The following is a 21,814-nucleotide window of genomic DNA, read 5'->3' as shown; positions in this document are numbered from 1 at the left end:
ATATATAAAATTTTTTAAATTAAAAAGAATTTATGCTCAATAAATGCTAACCATCTTTAAAAAATCCAAAGTTAAGGTATGTTTTACCTAAAGGAGTTAGTAAAGAATGATTTAAAAATTAAATCAATTAAGGTTCCCAGTGTCTTCACAAGTATTGGTAAAATAATTATTTCTTAAAATTAGCACACATGGCCAAAATTTTAAATAAAAATTAAAGAGATTTGTATCTTACCTTTGGAGGGTAACTAGAATTTTAAATGGAGCCAGAGGTTCAGGCCAAGATACCCATATCAAAGAAAGAGCTCCAGAACATCTTTACAAACACAGCATGAAATTAATGAAGTCACCCCCAAAACAAATTCTGATAAAAGAACTATTAGTGGGGCCTAAAACCAAACAATTCCCAGAGATCAGAAGAGATTAGGGTTACAAATCCCCAGTAGTAGAGAGATCTCTTTGAATCATTAAGTATTTAGTGGGCATCCCAAGAAGTTACACTTTAGCAGCGAGGTTAAATCAGTCATCCTGGACAAAAAGCTACTCTAGTTCAGTCCTCTTCCCCACCCCCAAATTAGAAAGCACAATTTTTTTCCAGTCACAAGGAACTATCTTCCAGAACAATGCCCAAAATATTTTCAAGGAACATAACAAAACTAGCATTCAGAAAGTAATATATACTATGTCCAGCATTCAATTTAAAAAGAAAAATAAGTGTGGCCCATAACCAGCAGAAAAATCAGTGAACCAGTAATCACAGGTATGATTTAGTTTAGGGCATTAATTCTTAAAGTAAAATGTTCAAAGATTTCCAAGGATATAGCCAATGCTTAAAAGAGAAAAATCTTATAAGAAGTCAAACAAGAAAAGGACAGCTTTAGTATGAAGGAACAAAATTAAAAAATTATTCCAGGTCTCTCACTTGAAACTATCTAAGTCAGAAGACAATGAATAAAGTTTTTAAAGCACTTGGAGGTGGGTGGGGAGGGGGAAAATCCACAAAGAGTTGTTTATATAGCAAACATGTCTTGTGCAAACTGGGTCAAAATAAAATTTTTCAAGTAAACAGAAGGTGAGAAAGTTCATCATCAGACAATCTGCACTACAATATACGACAATTTCTTCAGGAAGAAGGAAATGATGCCAAATAGAGATTTGTTTTTAAATTTCTTTTAAAACTAACTGGTTAAGACAAAAATAAGTTATTACGGGGTTTGCAAAAGTAATGGTAACAACAGCACAATAAACAGGAGAGAAAGGAAATAGCAGGATACATATTTTTTTCCTCACTTCCTTTCCAAGTGCCTATGAAACATCATGAAGGTTACAACATTTTGAAACTCAAAAATAAGCCTAAACTTTTTTAAAAATTAGAATATGTTCTCTGACAAAACCAGAATTTAATCAGAATAACAGAAGGTTATAAACAAAATCTTTCAAACACTTGGAAGTTAACAATACACTTACAAGTAACTAGAGTTTTCAATGAAGAAATCACAAGAGGGATCAACCTACAGCACACACAGAAGTAGGGGTCAGCAAATGACACATCAAATGCTGCCTGTGTTTTGTTTTCAGAGTCAAGCTTTACTGGAGCACGGGTCTACCCATTCTCTCACAGGCCTCGTGTACCACTGCTTACGTACAACAAGGTCGAGCTGAGTTGTTACAACATGGACCACATGGCCCACAAATTTGAAAATATTTACTTATCAGCTGACTCCAGTTTACCGCATAGATTCGGGACCCGCTTACCTAGGCCTGAACTCTGGCTCCACCTCTCACCAACTGGATGACTTGGGCAGTTATCTAACTTCCCTGTACCTTAGTTTCCTCACCTCTTAAGTGGGGATAGTGGAAGTACCTCATAGAGTTAATATGAGAATTAACATATGAACATATATGACGGTGTTAGAAGAGAATATGGTTAATGCAATACTGATACATGCTTGGCAACATCATTGTTAGTTCCACCATAACCATACTTAGCTTTAGGAATCCGTGTCCTCTACCTGTCTGAATGAGCAATGCCATGTATTACCCACTTAGAAACAACTTCTGCAAAGTAGAATTACTAGTTAAGCTCCCAAATATGGAAGTCAAAGTGCACATAGAAAGAGAGAGAGAAGCTAGTTTGTTATGGTTTTCCATCAAATACACTAGCAGAAAGACTACGGGAACAAGAGGTTGATTTGACCCTTCTGATCCTTCAATATTTGTGAACTAAAGGCTATCACAAATGCCTAGCTAAAACAAAGATGTTCCCCTATAATCCTTATAAACCGTGCAGGGATTAAAATTTCACAAGCATAAAGTGAAGATGCATATCCTTTCTAATATAGCTCTTCCCTGACTCAGCTTACCCTACACATAGCAGATCACAACCAGCCAAAAGTCTTACTACTCCATGTTTTACCCCAAAGACCCTCCAAGTAATCTAGCTCTGAGGAGCAGACACATGAGACCCCAGGAGCACTTCCTCTGGGCATACTTCCTAACAAGTTAAGCAAAAGCAAAGAAAAAGGTAGAAATAGCCAATCAAATACTATCTCCCTCTTCTAGATTGCTAGCAGTTTTTACTTTATCTTTGCTCATACTTGAGGACTTGGTAAATGACAAGGAAGAAAATTTTCCAGTAAAAATAGTATTTGAACCATACCTTGAAAGACAGAAAGTTAGAGAAAGCTAGAAGAGTAAGAGGAAGCACATTTCAGATCAAAGGGCACCAACATAGACCATGGTGCTCTCAGGACAGAGCTAGTAAATCCAAGTGACTTGAGGGGAGGCATGCGTACCTGGAAATGACAGATGTGACTGGAGATGTAGGTCCAAAACCAGGAGAAAGCTCGGTATTTTTTGTTTGTTTTGATAAAGTAGGAAAAAGGAATTAAGTTTGAAATGTGTAGTGTATGGTGTATCTATATGACATCCAAGGGGGTGGTATCTAGCATTGAGGGGAGAAGCTAGGGCTACTTAAATGTACTAGAGTCACTTGAGATCTAGACAGATAACCAAAAATTACAAAAGGTCCTTGGAAAAAACAGTGAATTCCTCTAATAATTTTGTGAAAATGAGCTTCTGTACAATTATGTGCTAAAAGTTCAAGATAAACTGAAGCAATTTATTTTATACCAGAATAGAATTGACAAAATTAGTTTAGAATAATAACACTTTATTCTTAGTTCATTCTATAAATTAGCAGAGTTAGATTTTGTTAAATATGAGAAATGTGTTTTATAAGCTTTATAAGTTATGGTCATGTTTTCAAGACAAAGATAAAATTCAATCAAATTTCCCCTCCTCCTACCACCTTCTTCCATTTACTATGACATTTCAGTTTATATTTGATGTGGGTTTATAGAATAGCTTGTCAGGCCCTCATTACATTCAAAAAGCAGCCCTGCAGTGTTAGCATGGCTATTTAATCCCTTTAGTAGAAAGCCTCTGGGAAAAGAACATCTAGCACTACTATAAACGGGAAACTCATTCATCTGATAAAACTTAATTGATCTTTTATAGTTCCACATCTAACTGGAATCTCAAACAGTTCATAGGTATTAATTAGTGAGTGAATAGAAAGCTATGTTATCAAATTTTTAAACTGAAGCATTTTCTCATAACAATTTCAGAGATACTCTTTTAAATCTTCAATTGATAATAGTTCCTTATAAACTTTAAATATTCTTAAGATGGATAAATTCCTTCTGAAATATAAATGAACACCTCCTAAGTCCCATGTTTGGGAGGCAGTGGAGGATTCGGCGTGGATTCGGCGTGTGACTGACCTGGGCTCCAGCTCTGGCTCCAGTTACTAGCTGTGTAACCTGGGGCAAGTTATTTAACCTCTCTAAGTCTCAGTTTCTTTATCTGTAAAATAGAGATAATAAGAGTATCTATTTCATAGGGCTGTTTTGAGGATTAAATGAGATAATAAAACCGGGCACTTAGTATGTAGATAGTAACTTTTAAGGTATTTTGTTTTCATAAGTTTAACTTTTAAGTAACACATTATTATGAAAATTTGTGATAATAAAATACATGTATCCAAGAATTTTCCTTTAAGTTACTTAACATAAGCAAAATGAAAGACTTACAACTGATCAGGCTAGTTTGGGCATGATTTCTCTTGGAGTATATAGAAGATATATATAAGAGAAGTACCTTAGCAATGTAATGTATTACATCCAGAAAGGGAAATTTTAAAATAAAGAAGAAAGCATCTATATTTTAAGTATACAGACACTTGTAATTAAAACATACAGGATTTCATAATGCCCTTTTGCAAATTTTTTTTAAAAGTTTGTAAGTATCATAAAATCTAATCTCTGTGTAGTAGATAAAGAATATTATCTTTATCCTTTCAAAAAAAGAAAATGGAATTGTGATATGAGAACATTAAGGGACAAATTAAGGTTCTGCAATTGCCAATCACTGACTGCAACACTGTATTAAACCTAGAAGCACGTTAGTCTCAAATATGTGGTTCTAGTTTTCATAGATTCCTTTCCATAATCATATATTTTATGTAAGTCATAAAATGTAAATATATTACATATAGTATACATATTATAATTTATGACATATAATTTATGCTATGTATGTATCCCTCAGTTATAAATAAAATAGCTACCTGCTATCTTTTTCAAAGAAACAGAACATACTGTAATGTTTCTGTAAAATATAGATTTACAAGAATTTTATGAATTGAAAGGCAAATAACTAGCAAATAAATAAAATGACTTTAAGTCTAGTCTTAACCTAAAACTTTTTAAAATATTGTAAGATAATTTTGGAATTGACAAATAAGTGGCAAGAATTATACCCCTTATTTTGGCTTTGAATTTACATAAAATAGTTCTTATTATAGGAACTATCACCTTTTCAATAATAAATATAATTTTAATAGAACCCTTTAAAGTAACTAAAAATTAAAATGTGCACAATTCAGATTTGTCCTATCACCACCATATATTATCTGCAAAAGAGTAAAACATAAAAATTTCTAGAGCAACCAGGTACTATTACACTGAATTTGAATCTCTTTGGCTTTCATACTAGTAATTAATTCAACTGAAAAGCTTTTGATACAATGAGATAAAAACTTTTTGTCCTTGTTTTTTCTCATGTATACACCCCACCCCCACACATATGACATATATACATCATCCATCCACCTCTACTTTAACATTGATCAAGCAAATTGCTTTTCATAGTTTTTCAATTGAACATGCATAGATAATCATCACTCCCTACAGTACACATTTTTAAACCACAGTTTAAGACAAAAAAGTAATACATACCTGTCCATCTAGGTCAAATGCTAAGCAAGCTATACCATGTGTATGAACATCCTTTAGAACTGATATGGTTTGTACAGTGTATGAATCCCAAACACAGATATAAGGCTCTTTCCCAACTTGTCCCGTTGCTACCAGTACTCGTTCAGGATGCAAAGCAAGGCTGTAAAATAAATAAACAGACTTAAAAATTGTTTCTAGAACTTTAAAAAGACTTGGCATAACAACTGCTCAAAAATAGATAACTGGACCAAGAAGATGTGGTACATATACACGATGGAACGCAGCAATCAAAAAGATAAACTCATGCCATTGGTGGCAACATGGATGGAGCTGAAAGGGCTCATGCTTAATAAGCCAAAAAGGAAAATAACGAATGATTTCACTTATAGCAAGAGTGTAAAAGATTGGGGGGGGGGATTGTAATAAAGTAAAAATGAACATCAACTAAATAAACCAGTGACATTCTACAGAGGAGGAGAAGGGAATAGGATCAAAACTGGGGTGGAAAGAGCACATGAGACTATGGTGATGGCATATAGGGGAAGTGGTGGTGGAAAGTCCAAGGGGATTACAAATGAGATAAAAATATGTACAAAATGAAAAAGATGTAAAATACATATAATGTAGTAAAAAAGACTTAATATATGTAAAGTGTATATACATCAATATGAAAATTACTTTATCCATTTAAAATAACTTGAATTCAAAATAACTTCTATAAAAATCCATGGTGTATTATTACTACTTCAATAATATATGTCATAGTTAATGACAAGCTTCATAATTCCCATAATATGTTATTATATGTGAACTCAAGAAAAGAATTCTCTTAAAGTATCAACTGAACCACAGCAACAAATTTGTAATAACCCTACTACATGCCACTCTTAACTTGGATTCATCTAGTTTTAAGCCCTCTGGCTCATTTTACTCTTTCATTGGATAAAGCAGAACCAACTTTTAGTGTTCCCAAATAGCATTTAATAATACTCCTATAAAAACGTTAACACTAAATTATAAATCCCATTTTAAGGAAGTCACCCATAATTCACAGAAAATATTTATGAATATTTAAAGATAAGACAAAAACCTAACAGTTGGTAATCGTTTTGTATAACAGCAGGTGAGTAATTCTCCTTGATAAATTTTTCTACAGTAGGTTTGGATTGCCAAATTCACCGCTGGGATTCACCATTCCATCATGGTAGAAGATGAACTGAGAGATATAAGTTAGGAAGGAATTAAAACATATTGAATTCATTCTATGTAGGAAGAAGAGGGAGGAGTCTAAGACAACTCTTGCATTTCTGGTGTGGCATCTGGATGTCTTGAATTGGTATTCTTCAAAGTAGGGAATACTGAATGAGTAGCATGTGGTGGGGAGGGAGATAAGTGGGAATGGTAGGGTGCTTCAATATGTGAACCGATGTAATATTAGTAAAGGATGAAAATTCTCCACACATACTCATCTTGACAACCACAGATAGAGAAATGCAGAAAAGGCATTTGACAAAAATCCAACGCTGTGCAAGATAAAAACACATGAGGGGCCCTTGCTGGCAGTGCAGCAGGTTAAGGTGCAGCACTGCAAGTGAGCTACAGCTGCCTCAGTGCAAGTTTAATCCCCAGCCCAGGAAGTGACCCACATGGCACAGCAGACATCCTTTGACCCACCCACTGCTCCCCTCAGCAGTGTATTTCATCAAATCTGCCTGTCTTGTTCCCTATTCTGTCTCTCCCCACTCCTTTCACTGCCCCTTCACCTCTGGCCTGTACCCCAGTTGTAGATGAATAAATAAATAAATCTTTGGGGGGAAAATGAGTTAGGAATTAACGGGCATTTTCTCAACCTGATAAAGGGCACTGATGAACATTCACAACTCTCACACATTTCATCATTAAAGCTTGAAATTTTTCTTCTAAGTGTAGGAACAAAACAAGGATGCCAGCTATTGCCACGTCCACTTAACATGGTACCAGGTGTTCTTGCCCAGACAATTAGGCAAGAAAAAGAAACAAAAGGAAGAAGATGTATTTGCAGATGTCATAATATTATATAAAACAACCAAAGAAATCCCAAGTAGAGCTAATAAATGAGGGCAGTAAAGCTGCAAGATATGATCAAAAGAAAATAAAGAACAACACATCTTTAAAAGTTCTAAATAAATGGATCTCATGTTCTGGGTTTGCAATATTGTGAAGATAGCATTACTTCCTAAAATTGATCTACAGCATCAACACAATCCTTTTAAAATACTTGTTGCCATTCTACAGGCTGATTCTACAATTCAGAAGAGCTAAAACAATCTTGGACAAAAAATTGGAAGACTCATGTTTTCGAATTTCAAAGCTTACTAGCTTATTACAAAACTGCAGTATGATAATCAAGACAGTGTGGTACTGGTGCAAGGATAGAAATGCTGACCATGGAACAGAGTTGACAGTGCAGAAATAAATACAATTATGGTGAAATGACTTTCAAAAGGGTGATGCCAAAACAATTTAACAAGGGAAGAACAATTTTTTCTAGAGATGATGCTGACATATCAGACTATTAACCTGCAAAAGAATGAACTTGGACCTATACATCACACCAAAAGTGAAATCAATTTATATGTATCAAATATAACAAGTGTTGGTGAGGGTGTGGACCAAAAGGAATCCTTGTTGTACACTGTTGGTGTGAATATAGACTGCTTCAGCTTTCTATGGAAAACAGTATGGGGGCTTCTCAAAATATTAAAGAAAAAAGATCAATATATAACTCAGCAATTCCACTCCTAGTATCTACCCAAAGAATGCAGAAACACTACTTGAACCAATATGTGTGTGTCTATATTTACTCAGCATGATTTAATATAGCCAAGTTATGGGAACAAGCTAAGTGTCCAAGGACAGGTGAATGGATTAATAAGATATGGTGCAGGGTCCTCCCTGGTGGCACAGCAGGTTGGAGCGCTAAACTGTGAGCTAAGCCAACCCGTGGCCACTTCAGTATGAGTTCGATCCCTGCCCCAGAAGTGATCCACATAGTGCAGCAGACCTCTCTTGTCTCACCTGCTGCTCCCCTCAGCAATATACATGGCTGATCTGCCTGTTCTGCTCCCCACTCTGACCCTGGTGAATCCTCTTGCTGCCCCTGTACCCCATTTCTGTATGCATAAATAAATCTTAAAAAAAAAAAAGATATAGTGTAGATATACGCAATGGAATACCTGACTGTTAAAAAAAAGGTGACACTGTCAATTGTAATGATGTAGATAGAACCAGAGGGGATTCTGCTAAGTGGAATAACTAAGGAGAAAGACAAATATCAAATAATTTCACTCTTATGTAGAATATAGAACAAAACAAAGCAACAGGCAAAACCAATTCTAGGAGTCTGACTGCAGAACTAAGGCTATCATAATGGAGGTGAGGAGAGAAAAGTCTAGAGAGGACACCATGGTCTTTGGGGGAGTCCTATGACTGTGTTAGTGAGGGATGTGGTATGGTGAGAACTGTGAACCGGTAACTCTAGATCATATTTGGGCTGAATATTAATACTGAACACTCAATAAAAATAATGCAATTTAAAAACATCAGATCATTGGTTACCAGTAGTAGGCAAAGAGGCTGAATAGCAAAGGTACATGAGGGAACCATTTAAGGTTCAAGAAATAGACTCTATATTGATTAATGGTAATTACACAATTATATATGCCAAACACATCATCAAAATGTACACTTAACAATGCAAACTACACCTCAATAAAGCTAATCTTAAAAAAATCAATTCAAAATGCCACTAACTAAAAATTTTAAACTCTTAGAAGAAAACAGGCACACATTTTACTGATCTTGGATAAAGCAATGATTTACTAGGTATGACACCATCAGAAGTGGCAAAAGAAAAAATGGACAAAATAAAACAGCAAAATTAAAAACATTTGTCCTTTAATGGATAACCATCAAGAACATGAAAATATACCCCACAGACTGTGAGAAAATACTTATAGAGCATATATCTGGTAAGGGTTGTATTCAGAATTTATAAAGAATTCTTTCAACACAACTAAAACCACAGCTGGACCTGATCCTTTTTTTTTTTTTTTTAAAGATTTATTTATTTATGCATACAGACTGGGGTATAAGCCAGAGGTGCAGGGGCAGTGAGAGGGTTCACCAGAGACAGAGTGGGGAGCAGAACAGGCCGACTGACCTGATGAAGTACACTGCTGAGGGGAGCAGCAGGCAGGCCAGGAGAGTTCTGCTGCGTGGTGTGGATCGCCTCTGGGACTGGGGATCGAACTCATACTAAAGCAGCTGCGACTAGCTTGCAGTGCTGCATCCTTACCCATTGTGCCACCAGGTAGGGTCCCACCACCCTTTTTTAATGGAAAAAATATTTGAAAAAAGATCTCTTCAAGGAAAATAAAAGAAAAGGCACATGAAAAGATACTCAACATCACTAGCCAGCAGGGAAATGCAAGTCAAAACCGCAATGATATATCACTTCTAGAATCAAAAAAAAACAGTATTATCTCACTATACATATGTGGTATCAAGTATCAAAATCAAGTATTGGTATGGATGTGGAGAAATCAAACCCTCATATACTATTTGTGTAAATGTGAAATGATACACCCACCTTGGAAAACAGTTTGGCAGTTATTTAAAAAGCTATACATAAAATTGCCATAGATCTATCAAGTCTATACCTAAAAGTTGTTAAAAAAAAGTGAAAATATGTCCACACAAAGAAGTAATATGCATTCATACCAGTATAATATCCAAAAATGTTCCTCTACTAAGAATTAGAAAAATAAAATGTGAACATTCATACAAGGGAATATTATTTGGCTATAAAAAATAATGAAGATATAGTGATACATGCTACTACTGGACAAAATTTGAAGATAGATTAAATGAAAGAAAACAGACTTATAAGGGTTGCAATATATAATATGAATCCTAGTTATTCCTAGTATTTCCTTATTATCTTCCTTTTAAGGTCTCTCAGTCTACAGTGACATCCTGATTAATACTGGTCATTTTTGTCTTCTCCATTGTGTTCTTAGTCAGTCTAGTTAGAAATTTATCAATTAAATTGATCTTTCAACAGATTAGATTTTGGTTTGATTTCCCCCATTTGCTGTTTTTATTAATTTCTTCTCTTTATTTCTCTGCTTTTGGGTTTAGACCACTCTTTTTCTAGTTCTTAAAGTGAAATCTTAGATTTATTGAGCTGAGATCGTTTTAACTATAAATATGTTATATATATAAGTGTCCCTTCAAGGCTTTAGTTGAATGTTACAAATTTTAATGTTGTATTTCATTTTCTTGTAGATCAAAATATTTTGATTCTTTTGTCTTCTGCATTAATGATTTTATGTTTAGATCATTGTTAAAAAAATATTTATTTTTAAATACACTTTTGTAGTTATTGAGGCAATGGTTTACAACACTGAATATCAGAAGTATAGGTCATACCTCTTCAGATGTGTGTTACTACACCACAATCACCACCAAAGCGGCCATAATCCTCCATCATGGTCCATGGGGTCCTCTCTTCCCTTTGCTCTCTACTCCCCCAAACCTGCCTCCCCAGCAACCTCAATTCTACAGTCAAGTTTGTTTTTTTTTTTATTTTATTTGTTCCTTGGCTTTGTTTCTTAATATTCCACATGAGTGATATCATCTGCTATATATTTTTCTCATTCTGACTTATTTAGCAGAATCCTCTCCAGTTCCACCCAGGCAGTTGCAAAAGCAAGATTTCATCTTTTTAGATAGCTGAGTAGTAGACCATTGTGTGTATATACCGCATCCTTTTAATCCATTTATTATTAGACATTTACTTGTTTCTGTAATGAGACTACTGTAAGCCATGCTGCAATGAACACAGGCATGAATATAATCCTTTATACTAGTTTTTGTCTGTTTCAGGTAAATTCCACCCAGGAGAGGAGTTGCTGGACCATTTTGGTAGATCTATTTTACTATTCGCTATAGGGCTGGCCCAGTCTACATTCCTGCTGACAGTGTACGAGTTTCCTTTTTGTACACACCCTTGCTAATACTTGCTGGTCTTTTTGATATGAATCATTAGAAAGAATATATTTTAAATGAATTCAGTTCTTTCCATTTGGAGGCTTATATTATTGACTATGTATAACTTCTATTGATAAATGTTCCAAAGATTATTTGAAAAGAATGTGTTTTCTGTTATTATGACTGTATGATGATTATTATTCTAGACCAGTAAGTTCTTTGTCTGACCCTGGAATTTCATGCTGTTGTCAACATTCAAGAAATAGTGTCTAACTTACTAGTCTGCAAATTAATATATTTGTAAAAATATATCCCAGTGTTTATTAGTTTTCTATGCTGCTGTGCCAAATTTGTATCTTAAAACAACACAAATTTATTTTCTCTGTAGTACAGACAGAAATTCAGTTAGTGAGGCTAGGTTGGGTCCTCTGCTTAGAGCCTCACAAGACCAAAATCAAAGCATCAACACAGCTTCATTCCTTCCTGAACTCTGAGGCTGAATCCCTTCCGAGCTCATTCAGAAAGTCAGCTAAATTCAGTTTTTTTGTAGTAAAGGGACTGCGGCTTTTGTTTTCCTGCTGGCTGTCACCTGGGAACTGTTCTCCCTACAGCCACCAACATTTTTCATTACTTTGGTTGCCTCTTTCTTCACACTATTAACAGCATATCGCGTTCTCCTTGACTTCTGCTATATCCCAAGCTAGAGGAACTTCTGTTTTTAAGGACTCATGACTAAACTGGGCCCATCTGGATAATCCAGGAGATTCACCATGTCTCAAGGTCCTTACTTACATCTTCAAAGTCACTTGTGTCATGTAACAACCTATAAATGCCAGGAATTAGACAGTGGATATCTTTGGGAAGGAGGTGTAATTTGGATACCATACAGACTCAGATATAGAGGTTGAAATATTCCATTTCTACAGCTTTTTTTTTTCTGTGAACTTCTAACATTTATTTTTAGAGCATTCCCCTTTAATTCATGGCATACATTATAACAACAGTTCTAAATTCTTTGATAACTTTCATCTCTAGATAACCTTGGAGCTAATGACTAATTCCTTATAATTTTGGTTTATATCTTGGACACTTTGAATATTATTTTGTAAACTCAACGTCAGAGTAAAATCTAGAGAATTTTGATTTGTTTGCTTGGTTTAGCTCCTGATTAATCCAGTTAGGTTCAGAGCACCTATCAAAACCCTCCATCTGTGGCTCCAATGCCAGTTTAATTTCTGAAGCCTTTGCAGACTCTCACATGTACATTCCACAGAGGCCAATTTGAAACCTGGATGAATGTAGTTTAATTCTCAAAATCTTTATTACCTGTTCTGACCATACGCAGCCTGAAGTAAGTTGGGGACATCAAAACATTGCTTTATGAGATCCCCTTCTTAAAACCCTTGCTCTCCACAAATTTCATCAGACCCTCCATCTTCAAGGGCTCCTTCATCAATGCACTGTGACTGAGTCTGGGCCTTGCACGTTGTCCTCAGTCCCGGAACTAGGTCTGCCTCTGGGCAAGAAGCAGTTTGGCTCTTTTTTAAGTGGTTGGGTGGTGTCACTGTTATATTGCAGGAGTTCTTGAGATAGTCTGGCTACAATTCTTTTTAATGATTCTTATTTCAAAGAAGTATTTTCTAAATATGTTTCCCACATTTTGAACTATCTTTTCAGTGTCTTAATTTACCTTTATTTAATTGTATGTTTTACATCATTGTTCTTAATTTAAACTTTTTAAACAAAATTTATTTTGAACTAATTTTAGACTTACAAAAAGTTTAAAAAATAGTACAAACCCTTCTTTTATACCACCCATTGCATCTCCCTAATATAAACATCTTAGGTCACAGAACAGTGATCAGGAAAAAGAAATTACCATTAATATAGTATCATTAACTAAACCATAGACCTTATTAAATATTCACCACTTTTCCTGGTAATATCCTTTCTGTTCCAGGATCCTACTCAGGACTCTGGCTGCATTTAGTTATATCTGTTATTTCTCATTAGCAACTTCTAGTCTATAACATTCCCTTCGCCTGTCCTTGTCTCTCTGACTGTACATACCCCTCCAAAGAGCACTAACAAGTTATTTTGAAAAATATCTTTCAATTTGGATTTACTAGATGTTTTCTCATGACTGGAGTCAGGTTAAGTACTTTGATAAATATACCATGAAAATTCTATTTGTGCACGTCATTGCATTACAGTAAAGGGTTTAAAATGTAACTATGTATACAGATAAGGTTTTACCACAAACCCTTGACTAAATTATCTGCCAAACTTCTCCACTGTTTATAAAGTTCCTGTTTGTAACTTTTATTTTAGGGGAGATTCTTTGAGACTATGCAAATCCCATTTTCAAACTTTTATTCATTAATTTTAGCCTCTATTGGTAGATTTTTCCAAATAGTTTCTGTATTAGTCTCATAATGTGATCCTCCTATTTCCTTCGTTTCTTCTCTGTGTGTTGATGTGTGAATATCTATCTATCTATCTATGCACATATATGTGTATAGATACACATAGAGAAGAACTATCTTTTCTTGTTTACCATTGTTTATAATAGCTTAAATTTCTGAATATTTATTTTATTACAAGGGTAAACAAACATTTCTGTGGAGTCAGATAAAAAAAAATAGTAACCTTCCAAAATAGAGAGCACCAGGACCAGATGGGTTCACTGGTTAAATTCTACTGAACATTTAAGGGTGATATTGTAGACACAAAATATAGAACTGATTAAAGCTTCTGTACCAGTTCTAGTTGCCCGTGGCCAATATGATAACACCATGTGCCACCCTACAATTAAAATAAGAACTATTGTAGTCAAGGTATTGGCTAGATGTTATCCCTTGCTAGTCCTATTCTGCCTCAGAACACTAATTCATACTGAAAACAGATGGGGAGTGGGCCCTCCCTAGTAGCGCAATGAGTTAAAGCACAGCACTATGAAGCTATCCGTAGCCACTGCAACACTGAGTTTGATCCCTGGCTAGGGAGCTGACCCACATGGTGCAGCAGACCTCTCCTGTCCCCTCAGCAGATATATTTCAGTATATCTGCCTGCTCTGCTCCCAACTCTGTTCCTGGAGAATCCTCTCACCGCTGCATCTCTGGCCTGTACCCCAGTACTTGTTGCATAAACAAATAAATCTTTAAAAAAGAAACAAAATGGAGAACACCTGCTTGCCTTAAAGAGAAGCCTGCCAGTTGTTGTTGGCAGCATATTTGATTAGTGGCAACATGTAGTCTATAAGCCCTATGAAACACATCCTGGCTACCCTGCCTTGACTAAACATGAACCTCAGGTTCTATTTCAGTTGTCCAAGGTAATACATCCACTTTAGAATTTCATAGACTGGGTAATCTGCCTTCAATGAGCATTTATACAGCCCCCAAATTATTAGCATAGTGGATATTTCTGACCATAGATTTGGGCAGTCAGAACAGACAACCAGAAATTTATTAATGGTAAATCTTGATTTTTTTCATGGTCTAAATCCTTCAGCCAGGATCCAATTCCTGCAACTGTGCCATGAGCCTGTTGAATTGTTACAGGACAACCCCAATGTGAAATGGGTTGGCCTGACTGTGGGCTCTCATTCTTTAACCTTAAGCTTAAAAAAAGACTTATTTATTATGAGACTAACTGCAGGCACATACAAAAAGGTTAGTAAAGGGGTTATTTTCAAAAAAGGGAAATGAAGAATAACTCAGGGAGAAAGAGAGAGAGATAAATTGGTAATGTGTCCTACCTGTTCCACTGAGCTGGGACCCAACAGCATACTGAGAGCTGGCGAAAAATCAAGCACCCTCAAGGCCCACCTGTCTGGTTGTGACCACGCCTGGCTGCCTAACTCCACCCTCAGGTCCCAACATCCTCCCTTCAGTGGTGATGACATTCTGGGGTTTGCAGTCCTTGGTGTATTGGATTGCTCTGGTCTGGGGAGGGGGTAGGGTCCATAAAACCCATTTGTGGAGTTTAGACATCCTTCCCCTGCAACATGATCACCTCCTGGGGCACTGGGTTCCACCTTATCCTATACCATATAGGACACACATCACTTTGCCCATTTAGGTGAATCTTCTAAATCCCCAATGAGTATTGTTCTAGTGTTTTCAGTCTCTAATGATACTGAACAGATTCATCAACAGAAAACCACAGTAAGGACTACATTTTTGGTAATAAATCTCCAAACAGGATATCCTACATAGGGAGGCTTCAGATAAGTGATCCAAAGTTTTTAAAGGGGTCTCCACACTTGCCAAATTATTCACATTGTTATATAATGCATAATTGTAAATGGGTAAATATGGCTAAGCCCTGAGTTTTTTTTCAGGTTCATGTCCTAGCTCACCTGCTAAATATGGATTACTACTATCTCCAGAGCCATGTTCTTCAACCCTGGCTACATATTAGAATCATCTTGGAAGTTTAGAAATTAAAAGTAGACGCGAACAACAACAAAGACAATATACCTGAGATATACCCTAAGCAAATTAAATCTGAGTGTCAGGGATGAGACTCAGCCATTGGTGGTTTTATTACATTGGCTTTGTTTTTAACATTCTAACTAGCCAAGTGGTTCCAATAAGCAGCTGGGCTGAGAATTCAGAATCTGGAGCAGTCATCCTCAAACTTTAGTCTGCGTCAATATGACCTGGAAGTGATTAAAATGGATTGTCGAGCCCCATATCTAGAGGGGTGAAGTCTGAGAATTTGTATTTCTAACATGTTTACAGGTTGCTTTAATGCCACTGGCTAAAGGAACATATTTTGAAAACCACTGATCTGGAGTGTGCTTTTCAATTTTAATGTGCTCACAAATTACCTGAGAACCCTATTAAAAAGCAGAGGGTAATTCAGTAGGTCTGGGCTGAGAGTTGAGATGTGTATTTCTAGTAGGATTCCCAGGTGGTGCTGGAGTTGCTGGTCTCAGAACCATAACTTTCAATAGCAAAGATCTAGAGAGCTGCCAGTGTCATTTTTAAAAACCAAGCACACTAAAAGATATTGGATGAAATTCTGAAAGTAGCCACTAATAAGTACACTAATAATGATGTGACTCATTTGACTTCTTTCTACTCTTCAATTCCCCTGGACACACACAGTCCCCTGAAGTCTCCTGATTACAACGTGACTGTTGCAAAATAACTAACACAGCCCCAAAGGTGAAGCACCCTTGACCTTGCTTGACATCGCTGATCACCTCCTGATTCCTGAAAAACTCTTTCTCACTTGATTGTTGTGACCCTATACTTCCTTGGGTTCCCTCCTGCCTCTCTGGCTACATTTTTGCCAGTTCCTTTTCATCCCTACATTTAAATGTCAGAGTGCCACAGAAATGCATTTTTTTAAGATAATTTATCTATACTTGTTCATCTTGATCTCATCCTGGCTCATGGCTTTAGAAACCACATGTATGTTGATAACTCCCAAATATTTTCCAGTTCAGGCTGCTTCCCTGAATAACACACATTGTCCGACTGCTAATTTACATCCTCATGTGATTCTGAAATTTAGTTAGTAGCCATCAAAACAGAAAACTTGCTTTCCCCCAGTTTTTCCCCATTTAGTAACTGTGAGCTCCATTCTGACCCCAAAGTGAAATCGCTGCTGACCTTTGCTTTCTGTCACAATTTATACTGATCAGTAAAATCATACTGCCTCTATCTTCAAACTACATCTGACCCTTTCTTACTATTTCCACCATTAGCAGTCTGGTCTACGTCACCAACATTTTTGACTTGATTATTGTGAGTGGTCTGTTTCCATCCTGCCAGTCTTTTTTTCTCAACACTGGAGCCAGAGTGACCTTGTTAGATCATTAAGTCAAACTGTGTCACTAATTTGATTACACTGTTCCAATAATGTCCAATCCACTCAGATGGGAAGCTGAGATCCTCTCAGTAGCTTCAGGCCCTTCACAGTCTGCCCCAGCGCCAGTGCTGCATCAGAACCACATTTCTTACTTTCACCCAAACTCTCACTGCTCTCTGGCCACATAAGCTCTCTGTTCCTCAAACACACTAGATATTCTACTTCGGTCCACTTGTCTGAAATGCCCTTCCCTCAAATATCCACGCGGCACATTTCCACACTTTAAGTGTCAACTGCCACTTTATATTTTACAATGAGGTCTTCTGGCCATCTTATCTTAGCTAAAGTCTCTCTTAGTCACTAACTCTTGCTGAAACTTTTGTCCTTAGTCCTATTTACTACATATGCATACACACAAGTTATTTATATAGTATATGTGTATGTATACATTATACAGTATATGTTAAGAGACATGGCATGTAAGTATGTGTGCTATATACCAAACAATAAAATCTACCATACTTATTCTGTGTCTCCTCCCAGTAGATATAAGTTCCATGAAGACTGGGAATTTTATGTTTGGTCCACACTGTATCTCTAGTGCTGAGAATGTTCCCTGGCAAATAACAGGTATTCAATATTTGTCATAAGAATAAGTAAACCAAACAGTACCTATTTCTACAGTAAGACATGTCCAGATGCCACTCCAGAAAGAATCTTATGAAAATAAGAGTGACCAATAACAGCAAATGATAATAATAAATTTAAAAGGAAAGAACAGGGAGTTGGCCACTAGATATAGCTATGGTGGGAGCTGGTCACTGGTGATGCTGGCAAGAGTAGTTAAGGCGAAACTGCCAAGATTGAATGGGAGGGGAAAAGAACGGCCATGTTGGGTACAAAGCACTCTCAAATACTTTCTCTTAACACTAGACCACCGCATGTTACTGCTTTCCAGAATGCTATACCTTTACTCATTTCTTCTGGTGACTAATTCTCCTTGTGACCCACAAAGACAGAGCTTAGCTATATTCTACAGGAAACACTTCTGGGCACTGTTATGTCCCCAGCACTTATCATAGGAGAAATGCACTCCCTGGTGTACATACAGTACATACTACTGTTAAATTCTCATTATCCCAGGGCAGGCACCCTTGTACAAAGCAGGAACTCAATAAATATTCCTTTGATAAGTGAAAGAACAATAAGTTCTTACTAGTTTCTAAGAATTTGTCATTCCATGTTTCCCTTTATATACAAAATTTAATATTGTCTAATTATTCAGTACAAGACAATATAAAATAATAAAGGAAAACATTATGATGAAAATCTTAAAGTTTGGCTTCTCCCTAAATAAAATATATTTAATGTACACTTGAACTATTACTCTAGATAATACTGACCTTTCCCTGAAAACACCCCTTAATTTATATCCTTTAAATTATACAATATCTGAAAAAGAATAATCCAGACAGAAAACCTTACTGGATAGAATCATCACATAGTCTGCGAAAGTTAAGCTTACTTAATTCTTACTACACACTGAGACATTTTACTAAATCTTTATGTAGTTTAATGCTTTTTAAAGGGTTGCTTCTAGATATTTCACAATGCTTAAGAAAATTCTGGCATCAAGTTGGAAGAGTTTATATCCAGTACTCAGACTGTTGATGTTAAGAGTTCCAGTCACACATTTTTTTGGAATACAGATTGGTAATGGACTTCCCAAAGAGAGACACTTTCTGAAATAACACATTCCTAGATTCTGACTCTAGCAGTGTGTCAGTGAGGACACCTCAAGGAAAGGGTAGAAACTGGCAAAGAGCTCTTTGAATGATTTTCATGAGCAGCCAGGTTTGCAAAATATTGACATATACCTGGAAATAAGACATTAAGAATAAGAATTAAGACAGCACAAGCAACACAGATAGACATCCCATGTAGCACCGCCCTGGCATTCTAGATGGCAGCAACGTGATAGGTGAGCAGCAAAATGGTAGACTGATCATGACCCAATGTTTACAATCCATGGAGTACTTTTCTACAAAGCCTAAGCCTACCCGACCTGCTCATCCTGGAATAGTCTTGGCCTTCATTAAAGCATTTTCACTAATAGGCTTCACCTAAGTGTTAAGCAAATACAGAAAGCAAGATGGCGGATAATGCTGCTAACATTACAGTAACACTTACCACCATGCACCACATTTAGAAATATTCCATTTTCCACTGTGGCATCAGTAGAAAATTTATTGGACTAGTTTCTACACCTAAACCTCAAACTTAGAATTGGTAAAAATAAGTGGAAAAATCTGAACATTTGCCTTATCTATTTCACAAGCAAGAATGCTGTCATTATTGTTTGAAAAAATATCAGGAGCCCTTTGATTTCTAAAGTACAGTCTTAGTACAGTATTAAATTTGTAACACCAATTCAAAGATGGTGTATGATTTTGCCACCCCACTGAAAATTTTCAGGAAACCTTTTCAATGTTATAAATTATGTTAAAGCTGGATCATTTGCATAAAATCATAAACATACATTCCATTATGGCAAAAATTTAAGTAATTTATCATTTTGAAATTTGCAGTAGGTGTATAAGGTTGTGCAATTATACCAAAAGAAGGCAGAAACACTACTTTCCTTACAGTTCACGGAAAGATGATCACAAAAATTCAAGCATAAAATATAGTTTCTAATTACTACTGTAAGAATAAATGAAATATAAACTACCCCCATATAATAAAACATATCTAGTTTTGGAAGGCCTTAGTATCATACCACTCTCAATTGCCAAGGAGTAAAAACAAAGGACATAACATACTCCAACTACTGAATTCAACCTAATAAAGTGAGGACTTCAGGCAAGGCTGTTTTACTAGATGAAGCAACTGTATCTCCTGTGCTGTGAGAGAGCTAATGGAAAAGAAACTGGAAAGGATTGGGGTGGGGAGGAGGGAGGCAAAAGAGCTGGGCTAAATCTCTTGCAATGAATAGCAACAGAAAATATAAATACTGCTTGTTGGGCTTTGAATCACTAATTTGTATAATTATAATAGGTATGTAGTTTGTAGTTTTGATCCATCACACAAAGAATCCTAACTTGAGGAAAACTTAAGACAATTTGTCAGCTTTCTTTCCAAAGTAATGTATTAGCAACAATCTGGAAAAACTTCACTGCCGTGTGTCAAAAACCAAATGAATCCAAAACACCACCTCATTCCCTATTCCACAATCTCAATTTTTCCTTTCCTTATCTTTACTACATCTGGCCCTCCCTTTTATTTATCCTAAGTCTCCTTCCCTCTCTAACAGATCACAGCAGTGCAAAAATGCAAAACAGAACAACTATTACCTATGTATTTTAAGTACCAAAGTTTCTTACCTACAAAATATCAAACCACAATACTGGATTTGAAATCCCCATTTAACTGCCGCGGAACAGAAATAAGGGAATAAAACTTAGTAATCAAATCCACAAATTTCTGTTTAAAAACCCAGCAGCCTACAAACATATTCCCGAAATGTTTTAAAATATATTCTCCAGAGTCAAGAGTCAAAAAGCTGTACTTGGGGCAGTAACTAATAGCTTGGAATACTTTCTCCACCTTTTTATTTGCTACAAAAGTTCTGCTGAGACACTGATTGAGAATAACATATCCAATACATTACTCACTAAAGAAATATACAAAAGCGCTGACATCAACTTTAAGACGCAAAACCAAACCAACGTGATTTAAATCAGAAACACAAAACGTAAACTTATTTAGGACTATATTCATGAAGAGGGAGTCGCTTCCAGCAGCTTCTTCAGTTAAAACCTGCCCCCAAACTGCCTTCAGGGGTGCACATTTTGATGCTCAATGCATTGCCTAAAGGTTGTCGGGTTTTCTCTTCTGCCGTTAACAGCAGGCAGTGAAACCTGAACTAGTTACAGTCAAGAGCCGCGCGCCCTCCGGGATGCCACCCGGGCGCGCTTCCCAGGACCGGCCCCGGCTGCCTGCACTTTCACGGGTTGTCAATCACGTAAAGGCTTTCCCCCTGACACTTTCACAATCCGTGTAATAAGAAATCTCTGACGGCATAGAAGGCGCAGACTGCAATCTAAATCTGCTTCGGGGCACTTTTCATCTTGAGGACGGAGGGAAAAGGGACCCAGCCATAAAACCTAACGCCCCGAGGTCGCGGGTCTCACGCACTGACCGTGGGGGGGGGGGACTCCCCAAGACCAAGATGGGAAAAGGGTTTGGCCCGGGGTGAACCCAGCGGGCTGGGAAGCAGCCCGCCGCAGGGCGCTCTCCGAGCCGAGGCTCCCCGCAGGAGCGGTCACCGCACTCACCGCACCCAGAGGTCGGGCCGAGCAAACTCCCGGGCCGCGCGGGGGGCCGCCCGCCCCCGCCCCGCGTACCTGATGATGTCGTCGCTGTGGCCCCGGTAGAACTTCTGCCGGTGCTCCCGCGGGCTGTACACCACGCCGACGCCCGCCACGAAGTACACGATCTCCTTGGCCGCCGTGTAGTAGAGGTTGTTGCGGCACTGGTGGCCCCGGTAGCCGTACACCCACTCGAGCCGCAGGTGGCAGCTCGGGGCGCTCCGGGCCGCCATGTCGGGGCGCCCACCCACCGCTCCCGCTGGGGCCCGCGGCCGTGGGAGGCGGCG

At 37.2% G+C, this 21,814-nt stretch overlaps 1 protein-coding gene across 2 annotated transcripts in view; it reads right to left on the bottom strand.

Moving 5' to 3' along the window:
• Window positions 1–21,808, bottom strand: part of EML5 (echinoderm microtubule associated protein like 5) — a 100,457-nt gene extending 78,649 nt beyond the window's left edge. Inside the window, exons 1-2 of one of the 2 annotated variants that reach the window (XM_004681636.2) lie at window positions 21,564–21,808; window positions 5,298–5,457 (exon numbers count right to left, since the gene is read on the bottom strand). In XM_004681636.2, the coding sequence (XP_004681693.1) occupies window positions 5,298–5,457; window positions 21,564–21,760 (357 nt within the window). In that variant the 5' untranslated portion in view covers window positions 21,761–21,808. The remainder of the gene's footprint in view (window positions 1–5,297; window positions 5,458–21,563) is intronic. The other variant, XM_012724536.1, reaches the window with a different exon arrangement.
• Window positions 21,809–21,814: the final 6 nt, after the last annotated feature.

This window comes from Condylura cristata, unplaced genomic scaffold (genome assembly GCF_000260355.1).
Source record: "Condylura cristata isolate star-nosed mole 26May11 unplaced genomic scaffold, ConCri1.0 scaffold00013, whole genome shotgun sequence".
In the NCBI taxonomy this organism is placed as follows: Eukaryota; Metazoa; Chordata; class Mammalia; order Eulipotyphla; family Talpidae; genus Condylura; species Condylura cristata.
Note: the sequence above shows the minus strand (reverse complement) of the source record. Positions and strands in the feature narration are given on the sequence as shown.